At 39.3% G+C, this 23,142-nt stretch overlaps 1 protein-coding gene and 1 long non-coding RNA gene across 3 annotated transcripts in view; one reads left to right on the top strand and one right to left on the bottom strand.

Moving 5' to 3' along the window:
* The window catches only part of CLCA1 (chloride channel accessory 1), a 41,649-nt gene extending 19,630 nt beyond the window's left edge, over positions 1-22,019 (top strand). For both annotated transcript variants that reach the window (XM_004262984.4, XM_049708086.1), the window contains 9 exons: positions 7,398-7,616; positions 8,177-8,404; positions 11,657-11,831; positions 13,652-13,758; positions 15,924-16,139; positions 16,701-16,962; positions 18,021-18,191; positions 20,431-20,670; positions 21,515-22,019. In XM_004262984.4, the coding sequence (XP_004263032.2) occupies positions 7,398-7,616; positions 8,177-8,404; positions 11,657-11,831; positions 13,652-13,758; positions 15,924-16,139; positions 16,701-16,962; positions 18,021-18,191; positions 20,431-20,670; positions 21,515-21,903 (2,007 nt within the window). In that variant the 3' untranslated portion in view covers positions 21,904-22,019. The remainder of the gene's footprint in view (positions 1-7,397; positions 7,617-8,176; positions 8,405-11,656; positions 11,832-13,651; positions 13,759-15,923; positions 16,140-16,700; positions 16,963-18,020; positions 18,192-20,430; positions 20,671-21,514) is intronic.
* LOC117202220 (uncharacterized) lies at positions 7,361-20,541 on the bottom strand. Its single transcript, XR_004484432.2, has 3 exons — positions 20,404-20,541; positions 18,174-18,258; positions 7,361-7,697 (listed from the first exon to the last, which is right to left on the bottom strand). It is a non-coding gene; the product is annotated as an uncharacterized LOC117202220 (long non-coding RNA).
* Positions 22,020-23,142: the final 1,123 nt, after the last annotated feature.

Here is a 23,142-nt window from a genome sequence, read left to right as displayed (position 1 = left end):
GGGTCTTTTGTGTTTCCATACAAATTGTAAAATTTTTTGTTCTAATTCTGTGAAAAATGTCATTGGTAATTTGATAGGGATTGCACTGAATCTGTAGATTGCTTTGGTTAGTAGAGTCATTTTCACAATGTTGATTCTTCCAATCCAAGAACATGGTATATCTCTCCAGCTGTTTGTATCATTTTAATTTCTTTCCTCAGTGTCTTATAGTTTTCTGCATACAGGTCTTTTGTTTCCTTAGGAAGGTTTATTCCTAGGTATTTTATTCTTTTTGTTGCAATGGTAAATGGGAGTGTTTTGTTAATTTCTCTTTCAGATTTTTCATCATTAGTGTATAGAAATGCAAGAGATTTCTGTGCATTAGTTTTGTATCCTGCTACTTTACCAAATTCATTGATTAGCACTAGTAGTTTTCTGGTAGCATCTTTAGGATTCTCTATGTATAGTATCATGTCATCTGCAAACAGTGAGAGCTTTACTTCTTCTTTTCTGATTTGGATTCCTTTTATTTCTTTTTCTTCTCTCATTGCCGGGGCTAAAACTTCCAAAATTATGTTGAATAATAGTGGTGAGAGTGGACACCCTTGTCTTGTTCCTGATCTTTCCCGAGGAAATTGTTTCAGATTTTCACCATTGAGAACGATGTTGGCTGTGGGTTTATCATATATGGCCTTTATTATGTTGAGGTAAGTTCCCTCTATGCCTACTTTCTGGAGGGTTTTTTACCATAAATGGGTGTTGAATTTTGTCGAAAGCTTTTTCTGCATCTATTGAGATGAACACATGGTTTTTCTCCTTCAATTTGTTAATATGGTTTATCACACTGATTGATTTGCATATATTGAGGAATCCTTGCATTCCTGGGATAAACCCCACTTGATCATGGTGTATGATCCTTTTAATGTGCTGTTGGATTCTGTTTGCTAGTATTTTGTTGAGGATTTTTGCACCTATGTTCATCAGTGATATTGGCCTGTAGTTTTCTTCTTTTGTGACATCATTGTCTGGTTTTGGTATCAGGGTGATGGTGGCCTTGTAGAATGAGTTTGGGAGTGTTCCTCCCTCTGCTATATTTTAGAAGAGTTTGAGAAGGATAGGTGTTAGCTCTTCTCTAAATGTTTGATAGAATTTGCCTGTGAAGCCATCTGCTCCTGGGCTTTTGTTTGTTGGAAGATTTTTATCACAGTTTCAATTTCAGTGCTTGTGATTGGACTGTTTATATTTCTGTTTCTTCCTGGTTCAGTCTCAGAAGGTTGTGTTTTTCTAATAATTTGTCCATTTCTTACAGGTTGTCCATTTTATTGGCATATATTTGCTTGTAGTAATCTCTCATGATCCTTCATATTTCTGCAGTGTCAGTTGATACTTTTCCTTTTTCACTTCTAATTCTATTAATTTGAGTCTTCTGCCTTTTTTTCTTGATGAGTCTAGCTAATGGTTTATCAATTTTGTTTATCTTCTCAAAGAACCAGCTTATAGTTTTACTGATCTTTGCTATCGTTTACTTCATTTCTTTTTCATTTATTTCTGACATGATCTTTATGATTTCTTTCCTTCTGCTAACTTGGGGTTTCTTTTGTTCTTTCTCTAATTGCTTTAGGTGTAAGGTTAGGTTGTTTATTTGAGATGGTTCTTGTTTCTTGACGTAGGAGTGTACTGCTATAAACTTCCCTCTTAGAACTGCTTTTGCTGCATCCCACAGGTTTTGGGTTGTCGTGTTTTCATTATCCCTTGTTTGTAGGTATTTTTTGATTTCCTGTTTGATTTCCTCAGTGATCTCTTAGTTATTTAGTAGTGTATTGTTTAGCCTCCATGTGTTTGTATTTTTTACAGATTTTTTTCCTGCAATCGATATCTAGTCTTATAGCGTTGTGGTTGGAAAAGATACTTGATACAATTTTAATATTCTTAAATTTGTCAAGGCTTAATTTGTGACCCAAGGTATGATCTACCCTGGAGAATATTCCATAAGCACAAGAGAAGAAAGTGTATTCTGTTGTTTTTGGATGGTATATCCTATAAATATCAATTAGGTCCACCTTGTTTAATGTATCATTTAAAGATTGTGTTTCCTTATTTATTTTCATTTTGGATGATCTGTCCATTGGCGAAAGTGGGGTATTAAAGTCCCCTACTATGATTTTGTTACTGTCAATTTCCCTTTTATGGCTGTTAGCATTTGCCTTATGTATTGAGGTGTTCCTATGTTGGGTGCATAAATATTTACAATTGTTATATCTTCTCCTTGGATTGATCCCTTGATCATTATGTAGTGTCTTTCTTTGTCTCTTGTGATAGTCTTTATTTTAAGGTCTGTGTTGTCTGATGTGAGAATTGCTATTCCAGCTTTCTTTTGATTTCCATTTGCATGGAATATCTTTTTCCATCCTCTCAGTTTCAGTCTGTATGTGGACCTAGGTCTGAAGTGGGTCTCTTGTAGACAGCATATATGCAGGTCTTGTTTCTGTATCCATTCAGCCAGTCTATGTCTTTTGGTTGGACTATTTAATTCATTTACATTCAAGGTAATTATTGATATGTGTGTTCCTATTACCATTTTCTTAATTGTTTTTGTGGGTCTTTTTCTTCTCTTGTGTTTCCTGCCTAGAGAAGTTCCTTTAGCATTTGTTGTAATGCTCATTTGGTGGTGCTGAATTCTCTTACCTTTTGCTTGTCTGTAAAGATTAAATTTCTCCATCAAATCTGAATGAGATCCTTGCTGGATAGAGTAATCTTGGTTGTAGGATTTTCCATTTCATCACTTTAAATAGGTCCTGCCACTCCTTTCTGGCTTGAAGTTTCTGCTAAAGATCAGCTGTTAACCTTATGGGGATTCCCTTGTATGTTATTCATTGTTTTTCCCTTGCTACTTTTGATATGTTTTCTTTGTATTTAATTTTTTGTAGTTTGATTAATATGTGTCTTGGTGTGTTTCTCCTTGGATTTATCCTGTATGGATTTTCTGCATTTTCTGGACTTGATTGACTATTTCCTTTCCCATATTAGGGAAGTTTTCAACTATAATCTCTTCAAATATTTTCTCAGTCCCTTTCTTTTCCTCTTCTTCTTCTGGGACCCCTATAATTTGAATGTTGGTGTGTTTAATGTTGTGCCAGAGGTCTCTGAGACTGTCCTCAGTTCTTTTCATTCTTTTTTCTTTTTTCTGCTCTGTTCTTTCTTTATTCTATTTTATCCTCCAGGTCACTTATCTGTTCCTCTGTCTCAGTTATTCTGCTATTGATTCCTTCTAGAGAATTTTTAATTTCATTTATTGTGTTGTTCATCATTGTTTGTTTGCTGTTTAGTTCTTCTAGGTCCTTGTTAAATGTTTCTTGTATTTTCTCCATTCTGTTTCCAAGATTTTGGATCATCTTTACTATCATTACTCTGAATTCTTTTTCAGGTAGACTGCCTATTTCCTCTTCATTTGTTTGGTCTTGTGAATTTTTACCTTGCTCCTTCATCTGCTGTGTGTTTTTTGTCTTCTCATTTTGCTTAAGTTACTGTGTTTGGGTTCTCCTTTCTTCAGTCTGTAGGTTCGTAGTTCCTGGTGTTTTTGGTGTTTGCCCCCCAGTGGCTAAGGTTGGTTCAGTGGGCTGTATATGCTTCCTGGTGGAGGGGACTAGTGCCTGTGTTCTGGTGGATAAGGCTGGATCTTGTCTTGCTGGTGGGTCGGACCACATCCTGTGGTGTGTTTTGGGGTGTCTGTGACCTTATTATAATTTTAGGCAGCCTGTCTGCTAATGGGTGGGGGTGTGTTCCTGTCTTGCTAGTTGTTTGGCATAGGGTGTCCAGCACTGTAGTTTGCTGGTCGTTGAGTGGAGCTGGGTCTTAGCATTGAGATGGAGATCTCTGGGAGTGCTTTCGCAGTTTGATGTTACATGGAGCCAGGAGGTCTCTGGTGGACAAATGTTCTGAATTCGGCTCTGCCACCTCACAGACACGTGCCTGACACCCAGCCAGAGCACCAAGCCCCTGTGAGCCGCATGGCTCAGAAGAAAAGGGAGAAAAAAAGAAAGAAAAAAAAGAAAAAAAGAGAAATAAGTAAAATAAAGTTATTAAAATAAAAAATTATGAAAAATAAAGAAATTTAAAAATGTAAAAAAAGAATGAAAGAAGAGAGCCACCAAACCAAAAAACAAATCCATCAATGACAACAAGTGCTAAAAACTATACAAAAACAAACAAAAAATAGACAGAGAGAACCCTAGAACAAATGGTAAAAGCAAAGCTATACAGACAAAATCACAGAAAGAAGCATACACATACACACTCAGCAAAAGAGAAAAAGAAAATATCTATATATATTAAAAAAAAAAGGAAGAGAGCAACCAAATCAAACAAACCTACCAATGATAATAAACTATAAATACTAAACTAAGATAAACATAAAACCAGAAACAAATTAGATGCAGAAGCAAACCCCAAATCTACAGTTGCTCCCAAAGTCCACTGCCTCAATTTTGGAATGATTTGTTTTTTATTCAGTTATTCCAGAGATGCAGGGTACATCAAGTTGATTGTGGAGATTTAATCCGCTGCTCCTGAGGCTGCTGGGATAATTTTCCCTTTCTCTTCTTTGTTTGCAGAGCTCCTGGGGTTCAGCTTTGGTTTTGGCCCTGCCTCTGTGTGTAGGTCGCTGAGGACATCTGTTCTTCGCCCGGACAGGAGAGGGTTAAAGTAGTGGCTGATTAGGGGGCTCTGGCTCACTCAGGCGGGGGGGGGGGGGGTAGGGGGTAGGGGTACGGAATGCAGCGCAAGACTGCTGCAGCAGAGGCCAGCATGATGTTGCAACAGCCTGAGGCATGCCATGTGTTCTCCTGGGGAAGTTGTCCCTGGATCATAGGACCCTGGCAGTGGTAGGCTGCACAGCCTCCCGGAAGGGGAGGTGTGGATAGTGACCTGTGCTTGCACACAGGCTTCTTGATGTCTGTAGTAGCAGCCTTAGCATTTCATGTTTGTCTCTGGGGTCCGCGCTGATAGCCGTGGCTTGCGCCCGTCTCTGGAGCTCGTTTAGGTGGTGCTCTGAATCCCCTCTCCTTGCACACCCTGAAGCAATGGTCTCTTGCCTCTTAGGCAGGTCCAAAGTTTTTCCTGGATTCCCTCCTGGTTAGCTGAAGCTGGAGCCTCAGCTCCCAGCCCTCACCTGCCCCGGCGGGTGAGCAGACAAGCCTCTCGGGCTGGTGAGTGCTGGTCGGCACCGATCCTCTGTGCTTTGCCCTCCGCACCCCTGTTGCTGCGCTCTCCTCCGTAGCACTGAAGCTTCCCCCTCCGCCACCCGCAGTCTCTGCCCACTAGGGGCCTTCCTGGTGTGTGGAAAATTTTCCTCCTTCACAGCTCCCTCCCAGAGGTGTAGGTCCTGTCCCTATTCTGTTATCTCTGGGTTTTTTGTTTGTTTGTTTGTTTGCTTTGCCCTACCCAGGTACGTGAGGAGTTTCTTGCCTTTTGGGAAGTCTGTCTTCTGCCAGCGTTCAGTAGGTGTTCTGTAGGAGTTGTTCCACATGTAGATGTATTTCTGATGTATTTGTGGGGAGGAAGGTGATCTCCACGTCTTAATCCTCCGCCATCTTGAAGGTCTCTCTGAGATTGTTTTAAATTAACCACAGTTAAATTTGATGCACAGTCAGGTTTGGGAGCCTCTGCTCGGGGTTTACACAAAAGTTTTCCAGGTTCCCTTCCTAAAAAGTAGCTATAATGATAATACGGAAACACTACCAAAACAATCTGAAAAATGCAAATAAAGAGAAAAATAAGTGTTTTACAGCTAATGATTACTTTCTGAATTACTTGACTCCCAGATATTTAGGATTTTTAATTGAATGATAATACTGTAAAATCACTGAGTGGAGAAACTAGGTTATACCTTCTTTGTATACTGTGCCTCTTTTTTAAATCTCCCAAATGCTAGGGATATAAACTTAAAAAGGGGGAAGACACTATCATTTAGTTAGTATTATCCTTATTGCATACGTTCTCATATAATTCTTGCATAACAACTACTGCCATTTTCTAGATTTAAAAAACACTGACATACAGATTGGTAAAGGTTACTAAAAAAACAACAAACATATTGAGCTTTTTTTGTGTATCAGACATAGGGCTAAGTTTTGAGGAAGCAAATTTAATGAGACAGGGTTCTGTCACAGATGGATTTTCATCCCAATAAGTGCACTACAATGTTAAAGGAGCCTTATTGAAATTTCTTATAGGGTACTGTGAGGCCACAAGGTTGAGTGGAAATTCTTTAGGGGAAGGGTATGAAATGGGAGAACATTTTGAAAATAACCTTTTGGCTGAAACATGAAGGTAGAGTTCACAATGCAGAAGACAGAGGAAGAACTCCTTGACAAAGTGGGAATCATGAGCAAAGACACAGAGATATAAAACAGTCTGGCAAGTTTGAGCACTTATAGGCTACAGTGGGGGAAATTAGAGACTTGGAATGCGTGGCCAGAGCAAAGATCGTGAGTGAAGTGAAAATCCAAATCATGGAGATTGCTATTAGCTATGTGAAGTAGTCTGGATTGTAGTGTGTGAGCAATGATGAGCCACAGAAGGACCTTAAGTACAGGAATAAGAAGGAATATGTACCTGGCAGCTGTGGAGTGGACCAATTAAAGAGGGAGCAAGATGGAAAGGTCAGATAGTCTGAGGGAGGGACGATGAGGGCTTGAATGATGGAGATTCCATTGGTAAAGGAGAAAAGATGATGAACTGGAGAGAGAGAGAGAATTGTATTGATCTTCTTATTTCATAGAGGGAAGAAGGTAGGAAAACTCTCAGTTTCCTATTTAGGTGACTGAATAGATAGTGGTGACACCAAGTTAGGAAATACTTGGTGATGGGGAGGAGCAGAGTCAGAGGAAAGGTGATGAGTTCAATTACGAAAACCTGAAGTTTAAGGATCCTATGGGACATCCAAGTGGATTTTGGAGAGAGCTGGAATGTTGGGTGTTGAAAGTTAGAACGCAAGGTGTTTGTAAGTCAGTGGGAAGTAAGGAAGTGAGCAGGAAGTAAAAGGATGGAGAGAGAAAATGGTACCAGGAGAGAAATGTTGAGATGTAGGTGGCTTAAAGATAGTGGCAATTGCTTGAAATGGCAAATTTGAGAAGTAGGAGGGAAGCCAACAGCAGGTAAATAGATGATTGCTGAGGAGCACTAAAAGTCCACTGAGGTCAAAGACTTGTTTTGAGATAGAAACTCTGAATTATCTCTATGATTTTCCCCAGCAGTGCTCTGCAGTGATTGTGGGATTGAGCCAAGGTTATGGGGTTACAAGGCAGTCTGGGGAGGAGGGCACATAAATGTAAATCTGCATTTAAAATATTTTAATCAAATTATTAAATATTTTAACAAGTAGTTTACTGTTATCTATATCATTTTATTGACAATTTCAGGTGGTTGAATTCTGTACAGAAAAAAACCACAATAAAGAAGCCCCAAACGAGCAAAACAAAAAATGCAATCTCCGAAGCACATGGGAAGTGATCCAAGGTTCGGAGGACTTTAAGAAAACCACTCCTATGACAACACAGCCACCGAAGCCCACCTTCTCATTGTTGCAGATCAGACAAAGAATTGTGTGTTTAGTCCTTGATAAGTCTGGAAGCATGACGGTACGTTGATTGAGTCTTGGTCTTCTGGATGGTAGTCTCAAATTTGTATATGATATGATCTGGACCACAATTTGGAGCTGGCTGGGAATAAACACAACCCCAAGGGTCAGAACAGTTACAGGAATAACATTTCCATCAGAATTGCCCACCACCTCAACTTTATTCAACAAAAATTCAGCATCAAATGTCTCATTTGCCAAATTAAATTAGCCTTCAATTTGTGAGCAAAGATCTGATGAATTATATAGAATTAACATTTTTTATGTTTCACGGACTGTATGTATGTTTATAGAACTATTACTAGAGTATTGAACTAATGATTAAACTAAAGCCAAATCCGGCTTTATCTTTTAGGGCTATTTATACAAAATAATCCTATCCAAAGATACTACTAAATATAAAGGAGAAATGTTCCTCCATAGAAGGATATACCTTGAGTAAGCTTACTGTCATTTACTCTACATTGAGGCAGCCATTTCCAAATTCCCTCTAGCCTGTTCTGTTTTTAGTCTGCCCATCTAAACCCAACCTGACTGCTTTTCTTCTGTTTCTCCATTCAGACTGGTGACCGCCTTAAACGACTGAATCAAGCAGGCAAACTTTTCCTTCTGCAGACGGTTGAGCAAGGGTCCTGGGTTGGGATGGTGACATTTGACAGTGCTGCCTATGTAAAAAGTGAACTTGTACAGATAAACAGTGCCACTGAAAGAGACACACTTGCCAGAAGCTTACCCACAGTGGCATCAGGAGGAACGTCCATCTGCTCTGGGATTCAATCAGCATTTACTGTGAGACAAGTTGCCCTATCATAGTTTGCCAATGTTTACAATTTATGTCTCCTAAGAAATTCCCCTTTCCAGTGTTTCCATGCATGCCTAGTGTCTAGTTGAATTAGACAACCAATTGCAGAGCAATGGTTCAAATGATGCAACAACATAGGCCCCCAAAGCTATTGTTAACTAATTCATTCATGCTTTTGTGTTTTTCTGCATCTGTGCATTCATGCTTTTCTGCATGTATTTGAAAGATTCGTGGTGTTACTTCTACATGTCGGGCACTGTGATATGAATTAAGAATACCACGAGGGCCAAACATACCACACCTGTTGTCGTGGAGCTTATAATCTTAGTGGGGGGAGGTTCATTAACTACATAGTCACATAAATAAGTGTATAATCATACACTAATGACTGCTATGAAGAAAGGTACACAGGGATCTAAGAGGTTATCTTCTATGAAGAAAAAAGTGAACTCTGAGTTATGGTTAAATATTGAGGTAGATTAACATTCCAAACTTCTGGGTATATAGGACCTCCTTTTTGGGAAAAAAAAGAGGTTTATTTATTGAAATAGGAGGGCTTAGGAACTGTAACTCTAATTGTATTGGGGGTGTATCCAAAGATCCCATCTGATCATCCAATCATGTCATCCCTCTACTTAGACATCAATCTCTCCCCATTTTCAACAAAACTAAGTAAAATTTCTCTAAGTTCTTTTATAATATAGCCCCTACCTACCTTTCCAGGCTCAAGTACTCAGGAGTCTCTCCCAGGTATTCTATGTTTAAGCAAATTAGATCCCCTGCCCTTGCCAGTCAGCTTCCACACCTTTGCCGGGCCAGCTCCCCATCTAGAGTAATTTCTCCTCCCTCCTTTGTACCTCAAATCACACTCATTCTTCACACATCATCATAGACACTACTACTTCTTGACATCTTTCCTGATCGTTTCAACTGTATAGAGTTTCTCCTTCTGAATCCTATGAACATTTTTCTATTTTTCTTAAACATCTCTTACGACTTTTGACTCTTCTGTCTTATTTCCTGTCATGTTCTTTGCTCAAACAAAACTTCTTCAGAGATAGGAATTATCTTTTAACTTCCCAGGCTGCTGGCACAATATCTTTTCTATAGGAGGTTCTCAATAAAAAAAATTAAATTGAGTTATTTGATTACACCTGATGCTTAAATGCTCCAAATATAGAATAGAATATTCTATATTTATTTAGAGGCTATTTAGGTCCATGAAATAAAGAATAAGAGGCTGAAGGAAGGTGGCTGGTCTAAGGTCTCAGAATCTAGGCAGTGTCTTGGGAAACTCTGCCCTCTGTCTGCTTGGGGCATAACACATCAGTGGGGCTGTTCCCGATTTCCAAGCAGCAGCAGGAACATTTAGTTTTCAGCTCACACTGTTTCATGTTGACAGCGGACTCAACCATTCGCTTACGCAGTCTGTCCCTCTGGCCCTTTTATTCCACTCTGAAGGTCAGTTCCCTAAAAGTGGTTTTTATTGTGTACGCAGCCAGCTGCAAAACCCTTCTCCAGACGCCTGTGTGCACTTGGGTTCTCTTGCTTCTGCCACTCACCCATGCTTTGATTAAAGGAGCAAGTAAGGGAGGGAAACTGACATGTTGTACTAAACTCCTGCTATACAAAACCTGAGGGGAAATGACTAATGCCAGATGGCCTGGTGGTGAAGAGGGAACTTCTGGTTCTGTATTTTCCACTCCGATGCTGTGAGAGAGTATGTGAGGAACACAATTGGAAATTAGATGCTCCTCATGCCCAGCAGAGCACGGGTATGGGGTGGGAGGAGATTGTGTGTGGCTTCAGGGTGACGAGGTAAAGGGCCTTGGATCCTGCACTGTCTCAATTTCCCCACTAGTCCCTGGGGCAGGACCCTGGTCAGGTCTGTCAGTGGTATCAGTTGAGCTGTGGCCACTGGGCTTTGCTTGTTTTCTTAGCTTGATCACGGCCCATTGGTCTTCCCCAGCTGACTCACCACACTCTGGCTCTCACTGTTGGAGCAGATCCCTGAGCACCCCCATGTCCTGCATCCAGCCCTTGGGAGGCTGTACACCCCTCAGCCTCTATGGCAAGATAAACTGTCTTCTTGCCTGCCAACTCTCAAGTCAGCTGCCGTCCATTTCCCCTATGGACACATGGAGACTTCTGCATGTTTTCCATGACACATAGCAGTGATGGGGAATGGGACAAGGGAATCCAAATTGAGCTCTTTCTCTGGCCTCTCAGGCCCTGCAGCTTGGTCAGACTGAGGCTACAGCCACAGCTGACAGGCTCCTGGGCTCCAGAATTCTTCACACGGCAGCAATCACAGTTCTGCTCTCTTCCCTTGTGGGGCAGCCCCCTCTTAAAAGAAGTGGGGTGGAAGTCTCCTCTGATCTCATCTCCCCTTTCAACCTACTTAAGAGAGCCTTCCCTTCCTGAGAGTCTGGTCCAGAGAGAGGAGTTACTTAGGTTTGATTACTTGTTTCCTCTACTTCTGGGTCTCCCTTCCACTCTTTTTAAGGGAATAGTGAACTCTTGCCTTCCTCTTCATAAACATTATTATTTTATCTAATTTTCCTTCTATCATAATCTTATCCAACATTGGCATAAGGCATATGCTCTCTATACCATGTAAAAAGCTATAACCTGTGTCTCCCAGGAACAGTTGAGACATACATGTCATAGGACAACTAGGAACTGGGGATTAATAGGAACAAAATGTTTTGCTTTAATCAGAGGGGATATTAACATTTTTAATAACTCATGTGACCTGGGGACTGACCAATCAGAACCAAGGCCAGCCATAAACAGCTTATGGTAAGACTGGTGAATATCATACAAGCTAAAATCTGCCCCGAGTCTAATATTATTATAGTAATATATTAGTCCTCAGTATTATCCCCATTAAATGAGGGTAATTTCTGAAGGCATCTGGGAACCTCTGAAAGCCTGTCAAGGAGAGATCATGTGAAAGAAACTAGAAAAACCTTCTTTTCTGCTTAGTGCTGTCCATCCCTGGAACTGCCCTGCATCCCACCTTATTGAGTCTTCTCTGCAACAGGCTAACCAAGAGAAAAGACCATTGTCAAGTTCCATGGTCTTGTATCATTGCAAGACAGAGAGATATTTGACCATTCCTAGACACTTTTGTTTATCCCCTCTGGAATTTCTCTTCTCATTCCCTTTAACTGCAGTTTTCCCAAACACTTTGGCTACCCTGAGTATGACAACTCATGCCTGAATTATGTCCTTAGGTGATTAGGAAGAAATACCCAACAGATGGATCTGAAATTGTGTTACTGACCGATGGGGAGGACAGCACTATAAGCTCATGCTTTAATGAAGTGAAGCAAAGTGGAGTCATCATCCATACAGTCGCCCTAGGGCCGTCTGCAGCACGGGAACTAGAGGAGCTGTCTAAAATGACAGGTGAAGGATGACCTGCTAAGTCCTACTGTATTTTCTCTTCCACTGGACTGTGAGCTCCAGTGCTCTGGGGAGTAGGGGAAGGGTGGGATAGGGACAGATGGGGTTATCTTATCGACTAACTAGCTGCTCTTACCCCAAATGACTTTTAGAACTGACGCCACTCATTTATTTTAAAGCCTTGGTTCTAGGATTAGGGCAGTCTGGAGAACATGGGACCAGCACAGCACTCTAGGGAGAACTTGGGACTCTCTTCCCAGACACTTTATAAGGACTGGAAAGAATCTAATCAGTTAGCCAGGAACCACTCACTTCCAGTTGGCAGCTGGCCAAGAGACCAGGGGACACAGACGACAAGCCACTAACTATATAATACTATGATACAAGTGCTCTATTAGTAATAGAGGGTACAATGAGTACAAAGAAGGGAGCCTAGACTTTATCTGGGGAAGAAGGAGTGTACAGGAAGGTGACATCTGAATTGGGGCTTGAACAAGAAATAGCAGGGGAAGGGCAAAGGGCCTGCTGAACCAAACAGAAGGTCACTCTGAAAATATAGAATATAATGCAGTTTCTTTGTAAAACATTCATATATTGTGCTTCTACCTTCCATACACATACAGTTAAAATATATCCCATCTGAACCTGGCTTCTTCAGCAGAGTAGGTTTTAATATTTTTTTAAATTTTTTTAACTTAGAGCCAGCATTATGGATATCAATTATTATGCTGAGTTGCCATCTAAGCCAGATAAAGTGACAGGACTCTTTGCTCCTAATACTACCTGTCTTAGGCTGGGTTTCCTAGAAGCAGAGCCTGAGAAAAGGATTTAAGTGCATGTGATTTATAGAGGGAGAGGTCTCAGGAGAAAGGGAGAGTAGGGAGTAAGATCAGGCAGGGGAAGAAGCTAAGCACAGATGTGAAATTAGAGGCTAGCTGAAGCCTGGTGCCACAGGGGGCTCTGGATCTGGAATTGCATCACAGATTTGGTACAATATTGAAAGAGAAGGCTGACCTTTTGTACCACTGTGTCCATCAGTCAGTGGTTATAGACTGTCAGGGCAGAGCAGGGGTAAGGGGGCATGTTATGTCTTTAGCTAGGGTGGCCCCATTAGGTAAAGACATTTTCTTGAATAGGAGGCAGCTATATGCCATTAATCTAACACTTAGAGCAGCTGGGGAGAGATGCAGTAGCCTAGAAAAGGGGATCTGGGTGAAGTACCAGTAGGATGACCAAAATACTCTTAGATTTTGGATGTCATTAACAGTTTTAAAGTGCTTTCTCATCAACTATCTCAGTTACATCTATTCTAAATAGCTCAAGACTACATGGTCTGGTATATCATCTCCTGTTTACTATACATAATACTTTTCTATAACTGTCCCCTGTCAGTTGTTATTTCTTACTGTTGTAACATACACATCTTTTCTGATTTAGGAGAAAACTTGAAAGTCAAGCTTGCTAAGATTATGTCTAAAATAAGAATAAATCAATACACTTGCAGTAAGGCTTAATGACTCATATGAAAGTGCATGACCTTTAAAACACCAGATTTATATTACTAGTTTTGGTCTGTCGGAGATTCTTGACTGCTTTGCAGAGAGCTGAAGTGGCCAAATGACTATGTTGCTGAAGCTATTATTTAATAGGATTAAAAAGTTAGTATCAGCTTCTGAGTTAATCTGGACACCTATTTAACATTAATCTATTAGTACTTTAATAACACAGTATATAATATGTATTTTGTTATCTTAACAATATCTAAAATGTTGCAAATACTTGCTTTCTAGAAAATAACTTCTGATAATGTGATTGCATTTTAGGAGGTTTACAGACATATGCTTCAGATCAGGTTCAGAACAATGGCCTCATGGATGCTTTTGGGGCCCTTTCATCAGGAAACGGAGCTGTCTCCCAGCGTTCCATCCAGGTCAGAGTTCTTCCTCCTTGGTTTTTCATGTTTATAAATAACCATAGCCAAGACGGGGAGTTTAATGGTTAAAAGTTTTAAGTTCTACATTCTTCTAGTAATGAATTAAAATTAAAATAGACGTTTCAGCCTGATATTAGACATTATTCCTAAAATACAACACTATTCATTTAAACAAGGCAATTAGTGTTTCTTGTTTGGAAACAATACTAAGTGACTTCCTCTTAGAAACCATCAACATAAAATATAGTGGGTCCAGGAATTCTTTTTTAACATCTGTTAACAAGCACCCATAGCAATATAATTGGCTCAGAATTTTCTTCAGAGTAGATCATCTCAGTATAAATTTTCTGGGACAAATGTGCAGGGATTACTTGGTCTATTTTTCCATTACCTCAAATCCCTGATATTTGCCAAGATTTTCATATAATGAATGGAAAGTGATTTGTACTGTGAAAAGCCCATGTTGTCAGTCCAGACACCTGGATCCTGTTCATGGGTCTGCCATTAACTGTGACCATGGGCAAAGAACTTTACTTCTCTGAGCTTCAGCTTCTCAGCCAGAGATGAACCAGAAAACTTCTACGGGCCCTTCTGCTTCTAAAATTTCAAGAAAACCAAATTTTCTTTCAAAAGTCTTGGGACAATAAAAAAAGGACAAATATATTTTTAAATGCTCTTCTCTAATAGTTGTAAAAGTTATTCACATGAATCTTTAAACTAGAGAGAGTGAACAATCAGCACCACACTTGTGTGAGTTGTAACTTTTATTGTGAATAAAATTAAAGGAATAATGTAGTGTCAAAGCCAAACAATGACCTAATATATAGCACAGGGAACTCTACTCAGTACTCTTTAATGGCCTATATGGGAAGAGAATCTAAAAAAGAGTGGATATATGTATATGTATAACTGATTCACTTTGCTGTACACCTGAAACTAACACAACATTGTAAATCAACTATACTCCAATAAAAAAAATTTAAAAAGCCAAATAATGACAGATTTCAAAATAATAGCCTTTCTAGTCTATCGATGTAGCATTTATTCAGTCAAAGAATACAGCAATTATACTCATTTGGGTTATCCTAGTTCAGATTTAGAATATTAAACCCAAGAGCCCGGTTTGGATGTGGGAGGAATGTGTCTTAGAAAAATAATTAAAGTGATGAAAGGGCAAGTTTACAGCCAGGCAGTTTCTGCCCATTATTTTTATATTTAAGAAACCAAAAAGGGAGAAAGATAGAGACATGAGTAGGACTCATTTACCCACCTGCCATAAGAATCATATCTAAGGGCCCCTAGCTTTCTTCATATCCCAGATCATAATCTACATACAAAACTAGAAAGTCTGGCTCCATTACCAGGCCACCCTATCTTCTAATGGATATCAATTTAAGGACCATAAATAATTATCTAGGAGATAATCCTCAAAAATCACATTTCTACAAAGTCTGGTTAGCCCTACCCCACCTCAACCCCTGCTCCACAGCTCCTTCATTCTACTTCAGACAACGAATCAGCCTTGGCCATTGATTTATTTCATTTATCTTCACAAGGACTGCAGTAATAATTGGCTCACAAATTAGTTAATTGCAATTCAAACAATCCATATGTGGGGAAAATAAGTCCTAGTTAGTCTCCTTAAGGGTTTATAGTCTAGTAGTGAGATGAGCTGTGTACACCAGTAGGTATAAAGCAAAACACAATGTGAGGAGATCAAAGGATTGATAGAAATAAGAGTCTATGGGAGATCAAGGGAGGGAGAGATTATTCTCCACAGTAAGTGAGATGGACATCAGAGAAAGCTTCATGGAGAAAGTGACTTTTGAATTGAATTTTGAAGGGTAGGTAAGGCTTAGACAAATGGACATGAATGTACAGACTTCCAGGAAAAGCAGAGAGTATGATAGTCAGAGAGTCAGGGATTCATGAGGATCATACGGGGAAGTGGTCTGGTTTGGGTGTAGGAATCAACATTATGGAAGCTAAGGCTGGAAAAGTAATTTAGAATTGGATCATAATAGGTCCTAAATATCAAACCAAGGACTCAGGCATCACTGAAGGCTTTTTAATGGGATAACTGAGAGTTGGAGACAGAATGGAAGAGACTATGTGATGGGAGCTGTATTCTCCAGAAAGTAAAGAGCTGTTTTTCTTAACAGCTTGAGAGCAAGGGATTAACCCTCCAGAACAGTCAGTGGTTGAATGGCACGGTGATTGTGGACAGTACTGTGGGGAAAGACACTTTGTTTCTCATCACCTGGACAACTGACATTCCCCAAATCCTTCTCTGGGATCCCAGTGGAAAGAAGCAAGATGGCTTTTTAGTGGACACATACATCAAAATGGCCTACCTCCAAATCCCAGGCATTGCCAAGGTATGGACTCATCATTTTTCCTTCTCACAATTTGATAAGATAATATAAAATTTTTACAGAATAATTGTAGCTTTTTAAATGAGGGTGGTTTCTTAAAAAAGAGCCAGTATTGAATGAAAGAGAAAACAAGGAAAAATCTCCATCCGGTGGAAATCACTCAGTATGACAGCAAGTCAAGAAAAAGGAAGTTGGTGATATTTTCTCCAGGTGCTAAAAGGAGGAACCTTCAAATTACACAGCAGCTAGAGCTTTGGCATCATGAAAACTATTTCCTCTACCTCAGGAATCTGTCGATTTGATCCTGCTCTTGAGAAACCAAGGCTATAATAAAGACACAACTTTCAGACCTCATTTTTCCCAACTAGGATTTTCTTGGCAATAGAACCATGTACTTAGTCCAAATATACCAAAGTTTCCCTTGGCTGAGAGAGTATCAAAAATCTTCTTAGATATACTTGTAATGTACTTGTATTAGATGGGCTCTTCCTATAGGTGGCATTGAAGTCAGGTCTGTGTCACTTAAAGCTATTAAGTGGAAATGTCTCCATTTTTTTTGGCTAGGTCGGCATTTGGAAATACAGCCTACAAGCAAGCTCACAAACCCTGACTTTGACTGTCACCTCCCGTGCATCAAGTGGTACCTTGCCTCCAGTTACAGTGACCTCTAAAATGAACAAAGACACAGGCAAATTCCCTAGCCCTATGGTAGTTTATGCAAAGATTCACCAAGGAAGCTTGCCAATTCTCAGGGCCAAGGTCACAGCCCTGATAGAATCAGTGGATGGAAAAACAGTTACTTTGGAATTATTGGACAACGGAGCAGGTAACCACCCAAGAACTTGAAGAACATATCTTTCTTTTCCAAGAAGCAACCAGGGAACAGCAGGAGGGCATGTTGTGGTGAGGACAGTTAGAAGCAGGAAGTCCAGCACTGTGATTCTGGCTGGGGGAGATTTCTGCCACCCCACAATTCCTATATTTCAAATTGTTGGAAAACATGAGGAAGGGACTACCTTTAGCTTTTGTAAAGCCCCGAAGTCTCAGACTCTAGGGAGTTGTCAGTGGGTATTCCACACCCCCCAAAAGGTGAAGAAGGAAAATTAATAGATATTTTGTGTTAGGAGTTTGTGTGAAGATTAGACAGATGGATAGATAGGTAGATAGATAGATCTTCATTTTTTAATCTTCACCACACACTTTGGAGATATTATCCCTACATTACAGATGAAGAAACAGGCTTTCACATTTAAAAAGCAGCAGAGTTGGATTAAAGTATAGTTATATGTGACCCCCATATCTATGTAGATTCTATATTATCCTGCACCCAAAGGGAAAATTCTACCTATTATTTTTATATTTAAGAAGTCAAACAGGGAGAGAAAAAGAAAATTCTACATTTATTTTTAGAAGGAACTTGACTACTGTGAAACAAGTAACCTTATTAAAACAAATTCTGTAAATGAATTTCCCACCTAAATCTACCCTAGTGAAAAGCCATAAATTAAAAAAAAAATCATATAACTTTTTTTCTCACCAGTAACATATCGTAATTGAATTCAGTTCAACAGATACGTACTGAGTAGTTACCTTGTGCTATGTTGGTTGTAACAGAGGCACATGATTGATCTCTGAGTTCAAAAAAAAGACAACAATTCAGGAAGACAAGATGTACACGTATGAAATTACACACACACACACACACACACACACACACGGAAAAGAAGTATACCTCATTCTTAACATAGTCAAATCCTAAACTCTCTTGGAGATAACACTGGATTATCTTTGCTTTAAAAAAATTTAATCCACGTATGAGTTGGAAATATACAAATGCCCAGTTACCTTTAGGATATTCATTAATTCCTTCATTTCCCTGTCAAGGTGCCGATGCTACTAAGGATGATGGTGTCTATTCAAGGTATTTTACAGCTTACGATACAAATGGTAGATACAGTGTAAAAGTGTGGGCTCTGGGAGGTGTCGATACAGCCACTCAGAAGGGGATACCCCAGCAAACTAGAGCCATGTACATACCTGGCTGGATCGAGAATGGTAAGTCATCTATAATAACATCCTTGGCTTGAGTAAAAGGCTTGGAATCAAATGAAAACCACTAAACCTGTGGAGAGAATGGTACAAACTTAAATCAGGGTTTCTCAACCTTGGTAACTATTGACATTTTGGCCACATAATTCTTTGTTGTGAAGGGCAGTCCTGTGCATTGTAGGATGTTTAGCAGCATTTCTGGCCTCTATTCACTAGATACCAGAAGCGGCCCCCACAGTCATGACAATTAAAAATGTCTCCAGACATCATTCACTGTCCTCTAGGTAATAACATAGCCCCCAGTTGAAAACCACTAGACTGAACGTAGATTTTGACCACCCTGGTCATCTCTTGTGCTTCATTTGCCTCACTTGTAAAATAGGTAATAATGGTAACTACCTCATGGGATGGTTGTGAGGAATAAACAAGAAAATACATCTAATAAGCTATTGCTGGTAAATAAGAAGTGTTCAATAAATGTTTGTTATTATTTTAAATAAATCTTAACACATTTCATAATAAAGCTCTTTCTACTGATATAGGCATTTCCACAGAATCAAAAAATAACAATTTGGGGCTTGTTATCTGCATCAGTATCACCAAAAGCCCACTGTCTCCTTTTCCTCCTCTCTTCTGCTCAGACTAGGGAGAATAGTAGACGAACCTAATAACAGATAGCATACTGAGCCCACATGTAAGCAAGTGGAAAAATTATGCTCCAAGGAACAGACAGTGTCACACCAATCTTAGTTACGAACACTTGTCCTGGACTAGAGCTGGAATCAGGTCCAAGACTGAGTCCTGATAGATTCCAGGACTTGTTTTCCATCAATCTGCATTCTGTCCTGGACAGGTCTTGTCCTAGTGCTGGTGTGTAGTAAGAAAAGCTCTTCTAAGAAGCTTCACACTGTCCTCTTTACTTGAGTGTGTGATCAGTAAAGGGAGGATTCTGAGACATGTGGTGTGTCCTCATGCAAAAGTGATAATAGGAAAAAATGCTTTAAAAGACACCGTTGCTTCCAAAGCTCTTTTACATATTTCAGCTTATTTTATTCTCCTTTGCTCTTTTTGTTGAGTTAGGGAGAGAAGTCAGGAGAAGACGGGTATAGTTGCTATATCTAGCATCATGCTCAGTGTTACACTTACATTAATATAGCTCATTCTCCTAATTATCCCATTTTACAGATGGAGAAACAGAGGCTAGAGAGGTTATTGGTCCACATTACTAAAAGTGATAGCACCCGACTTGGCACTGGGAAGCTATGCTCTTCCCCGTATACCTTGATGAGCCTTGATACCAAGAAAGACATTCTCTACTGGTGAATTGAATTAATCTTAAACCTGCTAAAGTATTCATTTCATCTTTGCCCAAGACCAGGTTAATGGGGATAAAGATCAATTTGTCTTTACAGACAAAAGATTATAAGGGCTAAAGAAGAAGAGTTTATGAGAAAGTAAAACCAGAGTAATGCCATGTTAAGGTATTCCAGAATATTTTTATTGAAAAGAGAGTCTGAGAATCCCACTGATTGAGCAGGCCAGGGTATTTTTAGAATTACAGGATGATTTTTATACAACCTTTCAACAAGAATGTGAAGCAAATTGGGATTGCTACATGAATTAGATTTCCATGCATTCATTGAGAAAATCAAGTCTTTCAAAAGCACACAATTTTAGAACCCCTAACATAAAACATTTTGTGAGAAACTACAATCGAATAAGAAAGACAAAACACAAACATGGAGAAAAAAGAGAAAAATGCACAGAATTATTAATCAAGGCAATTCTTGAAGGCCCAGATAATTGATTAAGAAATAAATAGGAAAGACAATGAAACCCCTAGTGTTACCCAGGTGGAAGAGATTGCTTGAGGAAGTCTGAGAACGTTTAGAGCAGAGGTAGTATTTAAACTGACCTTGTGTCAGGTTAAGAGTAGGATAGCAAAAAGTTGGGAAAAGAAACAATTCCAGGACAAGTATATTTACAAAAAATAAATTATGAAAGCTATTCCACTAAATATCCAGGAAATAAATATATGTGAGATAAAGAACTGTGATTCTCTCTTTGCTTTTTTTCCATCTGATGCAACCTGATTTGGGAGCTTTACAACAAATGGTTCGAGTAAGTTTTGTGTGTGGGAGGAAAGAAGGAAAGGGTAGAAAGAGGGTAATACAATAAAAAACAGAGGGAAGTATAGCCATTTCATGGTGTTGTTTACCTTGCACTGAGGAATTTTTTAATGCAGGTCAGGTAAAATGGAATCCACCAAGACCTGAAATTAATAAGGATGATCTTCAAGGCAAGCAAGTGTGTTTCAGCAGAACGTCCTCGGGAGGTTCATTTGTGGCCTCCGATGTTCCAAAGGCTCCCATACCTGATCTCTTTCCGCCTTGTAAAATCACTGACCTGAAGGCAAAAATCCAAGGGGACAGTCTCATTAATCTGACTTGGACGGCTCCTGGGGATGATTATGATCACGGAAGAGGTAAGCAGAGTGTGGTGTGGGCCCTGTAAAAGAGTTTAGCAGCCAAGCAGAGAGGCAGAGGGCGTGAGGCAGGCAGGCATGTGGTGATGCATGTGGAGGGATCTTGAACATCCTCTGAAATGAAAGCTTAAGTTTTTTAAACATGAGAAGTTTAGAATCTGAAAAACTGGCCAAAAGGGGTGTAAGATGTTTCAACCAGGAACAGGCAATCCTCAGTTTTTTTCTGAAATCTTGCCAAGCCGTTTGCTTGGCAATCTTGCCAATCTTGCTTGCTGCTTTAATAAACCTCATTTTTAGTAATGACCCCTGGAGAGAATGGGGAAAAGATCATAGATATCTATGGAGCAGAGCTGTCCTTTGGAAGAAATCTCAGATTCTACCAGAGTTTTCCTCTCAAAGTATGGTCTGTGGACTGCAGCATGGGCATCAGATGAATGCTTGTTAGAAATGTGGACCCTTAGGCCCCACCCCAGACCTACTGAAACAGAATCTGCATTTTAAGATCCCTGGATGATGTGTATGTACGGTCAAGTTTGAGAAGCACAAATAATAAAATAATAAGTGGTAATTAACCTCCTCTCTCAGTCAGGTGCTATGGCCAGAAATACTGACCTAGTCTTTATTTAAGTCAAGCCTGATCCAGTTTTACATTTATCACTCTGTCGGGATATAAAAATAAGAATGTAAAAGAAGATACTAATGCTTATAAATATGGACCATCAATTACATTTATTTATTGGTATTTTATGGGATGGTGATATTGTTTCTAACAGATTTTTAAAAAATTTTAAAGACTTGAGAATTACAAGTCACATCCTTTTTCTCTCTTTCTTTCTTTTTTAAGCTCACAAGTACATCATTGGAATAAGCACAAATATTCTTGATCTCAGAGACAAGTTCAATGATTCACTTCAAGTGAACACCACTCACCTCAGCCCAAAGGAGGCCAACTCAGAGGAAGTCTTTGTGTTTAAACCAGAAAACATCACTTTTACAAATGGCACAGATCTCTTCATTGCTGTACAGGCTGTTGATAAGGTCAACTTGAAGTCAGAAATCTCTAACATTGCACAAGTATCTTTGTTTATTCCCCCAGAGACTCCTCCAGAGACACCTAGTCCTTCTCTTCCTTGTCCTGATATTAATACCAACAGCACCATTCCTGGCATTCACATTTTAAAAATTATGTGGAAGTGGCTAGGGGAATTACAGCTATCAGTAGCCTTGGGCTGAGTTTTCCCCAAAATAAACAAATCATCCATCTTTTTTTTGATTATAAAAATTTATAAAATGTATTTTAGACTTCCTGTATGAGGCAATTTAATGAAATAAAATGCTAAACAACCAGATACATGTGTATAAAAACTACTTAGTCAAATCCAAAAGTTTAATTATTGCTCATTTATTAATGATTTTGAGTAGTAGAAAGTAGGGGTGCTTGCATCAATAAATGGAAGTATGTTTTAGTTTGATTTAAGGAGCTTTGCCAGTTATAAAAGAACATGTAATTCTATGTGAAAGATTCCAGAAAGGCCCAACCAGGTCAAACTATTTAAATATAAAAGGCATGGCTTGTTATAGAGGAGATTTGGACCAACATCACCAGAATTATGTTTTCTTTTCACTAGATTTGGGCAAAGTTGATGCATTTAAGAAAGAGATTGCATTGTAGAAAGAAATAACAGCATGGTAAGGGCTCCATAGGCATAGAAATGTATGTAATATGCATGCAATTACAAGAGTTGATGATCCCTAAAGCCACAGTGGTGGGACATGAAGTAGGAAAGTAGGTTCAGGCCAGGTGTGAAGGAAAGTGATTGAGAAATAAACATTTATTTTGTACTTTGTGCCAAGTGCTCTACTAATGCCTTATACGCATTACTTTATGTAATGCAATTCGGTTCATTCAGTAAATGTTCATTAGATGACTACTATATTCCAGGCTTATGCTAGACCCTGAGTACAAAAAGATGAGCAAGATTTGGCCTTTTTCTTATAGGCGTAAAGAACATTTGAGGATAAATCAGTGCTATGCTTGAGAAGTATCAGGAGGAGGGAGGTTTTGAAGACTACATGAAGGACTAAATAAAGGTGGAAGAGGCTATGGTCATGACAGATGAAAGGGGAAGGAGAAGAAAAAGGAAAAAGGACAAATAGACTTAGCAGTATGGCAGTTCCCATCAAGGACTAATCACACATTCCAGTGCCTCCATGGCCAAGTACTCTTGTGAAAGTTGTTTCAAGTTCTCAGTTCATTAGCACAATTAGTTTAAAGTGCGGGTGACTCTCTGATTGAATACAAAATATCTAGAAGACTGTTTCTACATAGACTCCAAATTTATTTCTTTATTTACAGATTTTCCTTAAAGGAAGATTCAAAGATTTCAAAATAGGATCTGAGGCATCTTAGAGATACATACAATAAACATGTTTAAAAACTAAGAAAATAAAGAAATGAAGTAAATATATAAT

Source organism: Orcinus orca, chromosome 1, assembly GCF_937001465.1.
Source record: "Orcinus orca chromosome 1, mOrcOrc1.1, whole genome shotgun sequence".
In the NCBI taxonomy this organism is placed as follows: domain Eukaryota; kingdom Metazoa; phylum Chordata; class Mammalia; order Artiodactyla; family Delphinidae; genus Orcinus; species Orcinus orca.
This window is presented reverse-complemented; position numbering and strand designations above follow the sequence as displayed.